We start from the raw sequence: 7756 nt of genomic DNA, 5'->3' as shown, positions 1-7756 counted from the left end.
GCCGCTTGCTCGCCGGAGTGTCTTTGGCAGCACTCTCGATCGAGCGTTGCCTCTTGGTGGCCAACATCTCCTCCACCTTGTTGGCGAATCCACCGTTTGTTGCCTTCATCTGCGGCAGCTGCGCGTAGTATTCGCGGCCCTCCTGTACCCGCTGCTCAGCCCAGGCTAGCTTGGACTTCTCCTCTTGGGAGATATCCGCCTTGCCCTGGAGCCGGCTCAGTAACTTGAGGGCCGCCTTATACTGAGCTTTTGCCTTCATCCCCTCCCTGGAACGCTTCGGCCCTTCCCTACGCTGGGAGCTGGTACCTGGTTCCGGCGAGCCCGGAATACAAGATCGCCCAGCGATTCCGAGTATATGACCGATGAGACCACTGAAAATGACCGCGATGCCGGGATCTCCTATGAAGAATTGGTGCCCACGAGTCGCTCCTCAGTGCTGCCCGTCGGCGGGGCTCAGCATCAGCGCAATCGCGTGGCTGTGCCACGAATTCGCCATGTCCTCGTAAACCACAATTCGGTGGCGTCGGCCGCCAACACACCGTCAAAGCAGGCGGTCAATCAGGAGGAGAGGCCTCGATTTGGCAATCAATTGATTACAGCTCCATTCAATGTGGTCCCTCATGTTCGAGCCGAAGACATGCGAGAACTTTCTGCAAAAACTCAAGGCGCACGCGGATAATTTCTATACGGATCTGCTGACCGAGTCGCGGGAGAAGCAGGCGGCCATCCTGGATGACATAGCCGCACTCCGAGCCGAGGCCAGCGACCTCACCCGACTCCTCCATGAGACGGTGGACATTGGTCAGAGGCCCGACGATGTGCAACTGATCATATGGCAGCTGAAGCTGGACAAAAGCATTGAGCATCTGCGCGAGGAGCTCTCGAAACGTCGGGCGGAGATCGGGGAGCTGCTGCTCCAGCAGGAGCAGCTCTGCGAAGAGCTGGGCGCACTGCCGCTCCCTCTACTGGCGGACCCGCTGCCCCTGCCCGATGAGATGGACGGCTTTCGCGACCATCTCGACAACCTGCGCTCTCAGCGCGCAGTGCGCCAGACGGAGCTGGACCAGCTGCGCAAGGCCATCAAGCATGACATGAAGATGCTCGAGCAGATGCCCCAGACCGATTCAGAGGATCGCCTACTGAACGATCTGAGCCACAATCTAACACCAGAGACACTAGAGCGGCTGCGTCAGATGCGCAACAGTTATGCCGAGCAGATCCAGGAGCTGCGCTCCAAAATCCATGACATGCGCGAGAAGATCTACGTGCTGTGGGATCGCCTCCAGGAGACGGACGAGAGCGCCATGCGACGAGTGCGCGAGTGCACCGAGAATACGCAGCGCACCTATGACATCCTCCATTCGGAGCTGCAGCGCTGCCAGGCACTGCGCAGCCAGAACCTCAAGACGTTCATCGAGCAGCTGCGCGTCGAGATAAGCAAGTGGTGGGATCTAACGCTCAAGAGCCAGCAGGAGCGCAAGCGTTTCTCCAACTACTACAATAAGTATTACAACGAAGACCTGTTGGAGCTGCACGAGCTGGAGCTGGATGATCTGAAGAGCTTCTACACGTGCAACAAGGAGATTTTCGATCTGTGCGAGAGCCGTGCAGAACTTTGGTCCCGCATGCAGGCTCTAGGGGCAAAGGCCAACGAGCCGAATCGTTTCAACAATCGTGGCGGCCAGTTCCTTAAAGAGGAAAAGGAACGCAAGGCCATCACCTCGAAGCTGCCCAAGATTGAGCAGCAGATCACTGAACTGGTGCACGCCCATGAGGTGCAATCGCATGGCCCGTATCTGGTTTATGGCGAGAACATACTGGAGCTGATGGCTGGCGAATGGGAGAACTATCGGCAGGCCAAGCAGAGCTCGGCCCGCAAGAAGGCTTCGCCCACCACGAGGACGGGCAGCAGCAGCAAATTGATGATGCCACCGCCGACTGCCGGTTCAACGGCCCCTCGCACGCCCCGAACTTTGAAGAACATGTCCTCAATGTCGACCTCGATAATGTCGTTGCGCAAGACCCCAACAATCCTGCTGATCACTCCCAATATGACCAAGAGCACTGGGAATCTGCACAAGCGACTGAATCCATCAGCAGCCGCCAGCTCTTCGGCGTATCGGACTCCCAACGCCAAGCGCAGCCTCATGAGCTCTCTGAATTCGATACGCCCGTCGCCGTCTACCACACAGCGGCTGGCCAACAGCCAGCTGAAGGCGTCCAAGTCGCCACTAAAGCGGGTCCGCGTCCTGGACAACACATTGCGTCGCAGCGGGGGATTGGGCAGACGCAGCATTGGCACACGCTCGAACAAGAAGCCACGCACAAAATCAGCGGTGCCGGATACAAGATCGCGCAGCGATTCCGAGTATATGACCGATGAGACCACTGAAAATGACCGCGAAGCCGGGATCTCCTATGAAGAATTGGTGCCCACGAGTCGCTCCTCAGTGCTGCCCGTCGGCGGGGCTCAGCATCTGCGCAATCGCGTGGCTGTGCCACGAATTCGCCATGTCCTCGTAAACCACAATTCGGTGGCGTCGGCCGCCAACACACCGTCAAAGCAGGCGGTCAATCAGGAGGAGAGGCCTCGATTTGGCAATCAATTGAAGCTCCCATCGCCACGTGAAAGTCGCATGTGGCCGAATCCACGATGAGATTATTGGAATTTTTATTTGCGTTTTATGTTTGATTTTATTTTTTGTACCTTTATCTGTTTATCTCTGTTTAATTTATTTTCGATGTTGGCCCAATAAAAATTTAATTACCTTCAAGAAGGACAACCGAATAGCTGTCATAGAGAACGAAGTATTGATAATGGCATGGAAGAGGATCTACCTTTGAACATGTAGAACCTACAAACATAAAAATCAATAAGGATATTGGTCCTGTTTCAAAAACCTACAAACATAAACATCAATAAGGCTCTGAATTGTTGACATGGAAAGCTTACCTTTCCCAAAAATTGAAGTGTTCATATCTCTTGGTAAGTGCTGTAGAACCTGTATATAATTGTTTACCAGCAAATTTATAATCAGTTGTGCAACTGATTAGATATCATATTTGCAAGTCATCATGATACTCAAACATTTTCTAGGGAATGGTGGGGTATATTTTATTTGACTTCGTTTAAAAAATGGAAAAAAATCCTATAGAAAATTGATTCCCTTAAAAGTTACAATCATTTGTGCGTTAAAAATGGCGATGGAATAGCTATTAAAATATCGATAAACTGAACTTTAATTCCTGCACATCAAAAGTAATTCCATATTACTTATATTATGATTATACGAATGATTTTTCATCTCTTTAATCAATTCCTGCAATGATTTCATTGCGTAATATTTATGCGAACTTTACCAAATCGCCTTTTCTGCGCCTCAGTTGAGTTTTTGTTGCGGACGAGTTAAGATCATAGAAAAGGCAAAAATATGTTGAAAATCCGTAGTGGAATTGCCGTAGCTCACAAGCAAGTGGCGGCCGTCTCTTTCAGTGGAGGATAGAAGCTGGCAATGATTTGGTATGTAAAATGCCTCAATACCGATCATTTCCAGCGCCGGCAGACCACAGCTGCTGCAGCTCTAACCCGAGACGATGCAGAGTGGCAGCAGGCGCGTCCCTTCAGGCAGGTGCCTCGGGCCAATTTGATATCTCTGATTCCCAAAATGTTCATGCCAGGGGGTAAATATAAGAACAAGGACCTTGCGGAGTTGATAATGGCCATGCGCGAAGACTATGGCAGCATTCATGTTGTGCCAGGCATCATGGGAGGACCTCCCATGTTGAGTACACACAATCCCAAGGACTTCGAGGTAGTATTCCGGCACGAGGGCACGTGGCCAAATCGGCCTGGGGCCGACGCTCTTTTGTACCATCGGCAGGCGCACTGAAAGGATTTCTTTCAGGGCGTCGAGGGCGTCGCACCCACCCAAGGAAAGGCGTGGGGCGACTTTCGATCGGCTGTAAATCCAGTCCTCATGCAGCCCAAGAACGCAAGGCTTTACTACAAGAAAATGTCCCAGGTCAATCAGGAATTTGTGCAGCGGTAGGCCATTCCACAAATGTGTTTCTTTAAATACTTAAAAACTGTTTTCCATTTAAAGCATTAAAGCCATCCGTGATGCCAGCACTCTAGAGGTTCCTGATAACTTCATAGACACCATCAATCGCTGGACCCTGGAGTCAGTCTCCGTCGTGGCATTGGACAGGCAGTTGGGACTGCTGAAGGAGTCGAACAAAAGGATCGAAGCCACAAAGCTTTTCCACCTATTGGAAGATTTCTTTAAAGTATCTGCTGATCTGGAGCTGAAGCCCTCCGCCTGGCGCATGTTCAAAACGCCCAAACTGATGAAAATTATGAACATTCTCGACACCATTCTGTACATTATATCGGCATATATTGATGAGGCGGTAGAGCGATTGGAGAAGGAAGCCAAAGAGGGTGTTGTCCGTCCTGAGAACGAGCAGAGTGTACTGGAAAAGCTGCTCAAGGTCGACAAGAAGGTGGCCACAATCATGGCCATGGACATGCTAATGGCCGGAGTTGATACCGTACGTACTCTGCAGATCATTCAATATTTTTTCAGACCTCTAGCACATTTACAGGGGTCATGCTCTGTCTTGCCAAGAATCCCGAAAAGCAGGCCATACTCCGAGAGGAGGTGATGAAGATACTACCCCACAAGGACTCGGATTTCACGGAGGAATCCATGAAGAACGTTCCCTATTTGCGTGCCAGCATCAAAGAGTCGCATCGGATGTACCCGCTGGCTGTTATGAATGCCCGAGTTCTCGATCGGGATAGCGTTTTGAGCGGATACCAAGTGCCAGCTGGTACCTGTGTGTCGATGATTCCCCTGAGCTTGCTATCAAGCGAGGAGAACTTCCCCAAGGCTGCTGAGATCATGCCAGAACGTTGGATTTGGAACGCCACAGACTCCACCGGGCAATGTCCGGCAAATGACTAAAGCTGAAGAATCCGTTTGTGTTCTTGCCCTTCGGACTTGGACCCGATGGCGTTGGAAAGCGCATCGTGGACATGGAGCTGGAGCTGGGCATCGCCCGGCTCCTTCGGACCTTCAACATCGAGTTCAATCACTCCACGGAAAAAGCCTTCCGCAGTGAACTGATCAGCTTTCCCAACATACCGCTCAAGTTCAAGTTCACGGATTTGGCCAACTGAGCCGTTCAAATATTCAATATTAGACGGGTGTCTTCATCGTAGCGAATGTGTTCGATATATTCAAATTCACGTTCTATTTTCCTATCTTCTATATACAATAGAATACATTTGATGTATATGCATACGAGGTTGTATATGTATGAATTTTTCCCTTTGTTTGCGGGCAGTAAACACTTTTCTCATCCTAAATTATCTTTACAACTGGAAAACCTTGAAGGAACTTATTTGCAATATAAAGTAGGTGTTTTTTTGGCCGCACGTCAATCAGAATCAACTTGTTTTGTGCTTTGAGGCATGAGGCAAATCAAGCACACAAAATTTTCATTGTGCAATTTGTGCCAACACGAGAGGCGTCACTTATCTGTGCGGAGGCATTTTCCTTGAGCAACACATTGTGCAATCGAAATCCTGCACACATCACATAAATTCCTTCCATTCGCGAATACAAGACCCATTCCTATTGGCTATGGTTGACCCAACCTCCATCAAGGGAGAGATCCTTGAGATGACTGGCGAGCATGTGGAGCAGCTCCATTCAATGTGGAGTGCACAAACTCAAGGCGCACGCGGATAATTTCTATACGGATCTGCTGACCGAGTCGCGGGAGAAGCAGGCGGCCATCCTGGATGACATAGCCGCACTCCGAGCCGAGGCCAGCGACCTCACCCGACTCCTCCATGAGACGGTGGACATTGGTCAGAGGCCCGACGATGTGCCACTGATCATATGGCAGCTGAAGCATTGAGCATCTGCGCGAGGAGCTCTCGAAACGTCGGGCGGAGATCGGGGAGCTGCTGCTCCAGCAGGAGCAGCTCTGCGAAGAGCTGGGCGCACTGCCGCTCCCTCTACTGGCGGACCCGCTGCCCCTGCCCGATGAGATGGACGGCTTTCGCGACCATCTCGACAACCTGCGCTCTCAGCGCGCAGTGCGCCAGACGGAGCTGGACCAGCTGCGCAAGGCCATCAAGCATGACATGAAGATGCTCGAGCTGATGCCCCAGACCGATGCAGAGGATCGCCTACTGAACGATCTGAGCCACAATCTAACACCAGAGACACTAGAGCGGCTGCGGCAAATGCGCAACAGTTATGCCGAGCAGATCCAGGAGCTGCGCTCCAAAATCCATGACATGCGCGAGAAGATCTACGTGCTGTGGGATCGCCTCCAGGAGACGGACGAGAGCGCCATGCGACGAGTGCGCGAGTGCAGAATACGCAGCGCACCTATGACATCCTCCATTAGGAGCTGCAGCGCTGCCAGGCACTGCGCAGCCAGAACCTCAAGACGTTCATCGAGCAGCTGCGCGTCGAGATAAGCAAGTGGTGGGAGCCAGCAGGAGCGCAAGCGTTTCTCCAACTACTACAATAAGTATTACAACGAAGACCTGTTGGAGCTGCACGAGCTGGAGCTGGATGATCTGAAGAGCTTCTACACGTGCAACAAGGAGATTTTCGATCTGTGCGAGAGCCGTGCAGAACTTTGGTCCCGCATGCAGGCTCTAGGGGCAAAGGCCAACGAGCCGAATCGTTTCAACAATCGTGGCGGCCAGTTCCTTAAAGAGGAAAAGGAACGCAAGGCCATCACCTCGAAGCTGCCCAAGATTGAGCAGCAGATCACTGAACTGGTGCACGCCTATGAGGTGCAATCGCATGGCCCGTTTCTGGTTTATGGCGAGAACATACTGGAGCTGATGGCTGGCGAATGGGAGAACTATCGGCAGGCCAAGCAGAGCTCGGCCCGCAAGAAGGCCCCGCCCACCACGAGGACGGGCAGCAGTAGCAAATTGATGATGCCACCGCCAACTGCCGGTTCAACGGCCCCTCGCACGCCCCGAACTTTGAAGAACATGTCCTCAATGTCGACCTCGACAATGTCGTTGCGCAAGACCCCAACAATCCAGCTGATCACTCCCAATATGACCAAGAGCACTGGGAATCTGCACAAGCGACTGAATCCATCAGCAGCCGCCAGCTCTTCGGGGTATCGGACTCCCAACGCCAAGCGCAGCCTCATGAGCTCTCTGAATTCGATACGCCCGTCGCCGTCTACCGCACAGCGGCTGGCCAACAGCCAGCTGAAGGCGTCCAAGTCGCCACTAAAGCGGGTCCGCGTCCTGGACAACACATTGCGTCGCAGCGGGGGATTGGGCAGACGCAGCATTGGCACACGCTCGAACAAGAAGCCACGCACAAAATCAGCGGTGCCGGATACAAGATCGCCCAGCGATTCCGAGTATATGACCGATGAGACCACTGAAAATGACCGCGAAGCCGGGATCTCCTATGAAGAATTGGTGCCCACGAGTCGCTCCTCAGTGCTGCACGTCGGCGGGGCTCAGCATCAGCGCAATCGCGTGGCTGTGCCACGAATTCGCCATGTCCTCGTAAACCACAATTCGGTGGCGTCGGCCGCCAACACACCGTCAAAGCAGGCGGTCAATCAGGAGGAGAGGCCTCGATTTGGCAATCAATTGAAGCTCCCATCGCCACGTGAAAGTCGCATGTGGCCGAATCCACGATGAGATTATTGGAATTTTTATTTGCGTTTTATGTTTGATTTCATTTTTTGTACC

General features: G+C 52.3%; 1 protein-coding gene and 1 pseudogene across 1 annotated transcript; both read left to right on the top strand.

Moving 5' to 3' along the window:
• The first annotated feature begins 355 nt into the window (after positions 1-355).
• LOC117194578 (protein regulator of cytokinesis 1-like) lies at positions 356-2852 on the top strand. Its single transcript, XM_033399118.1, has 3 exons — positions 356-502; positions 594-1963; positions 2792-2852. Exons 1-3 carry the CDS (start codon positions 356-358, stop codon positions 2850-2852), a joined length of 1578 nt encoding a protein of 525 aa, XP_033255009.1.
• A 523-nt stretch (positions 2853-3375) lies between these two features.
• LOC117194788 lies at positions 3376-5257 on the top strand (annotated as a pseudogene).
• Positions 5258-7756: the final 2499 nt, after the last annotated feature.

This window comes from Drosophila miranda (assembly GCF_003369915.1).
Source record: "Drosophila miranda strain MSH22 chromosome Y unlocalized genomic scaffold, D.miranda_PacBio2.1 Contig_Y3_pilon, whole genome shotgun sequence".
Classification (NCBI taxonomy): domain Eukaryota; kingdom Metazoa; phylum Arthropoda; class Insecta; order Diptera; family Drosophilidae; genus Drosophila; species Drosophila miranda.
This window is presented reverse-complemented; position numbering and strand designations above follow the sequence as displayed.

Excerpts from the sequence above, each read along its gene's own strand:
- LOC117194578 (XM_033399118.1), top strand. The coding sequence starts at position 356 with ATGACCGATGAGACCACTGAAAATGACCGCGATGCCGGGATCTCCTAT. Across the intron at positions 503-593 it reads CACGAATTCGCCATGTCCTC|TTACAGCTCCATTCAATGTG; the intron begins GTAAACCACAAT and ends GCAATCAATTGA. Across the intron at positions 1,964-2,791 it reads GGTTCAACGGCCCCTCGCAC|CTGTCATAGAGAACGAAGTA; the intron begins GCCCCGAACTTT and ends ACAACCGAATAG.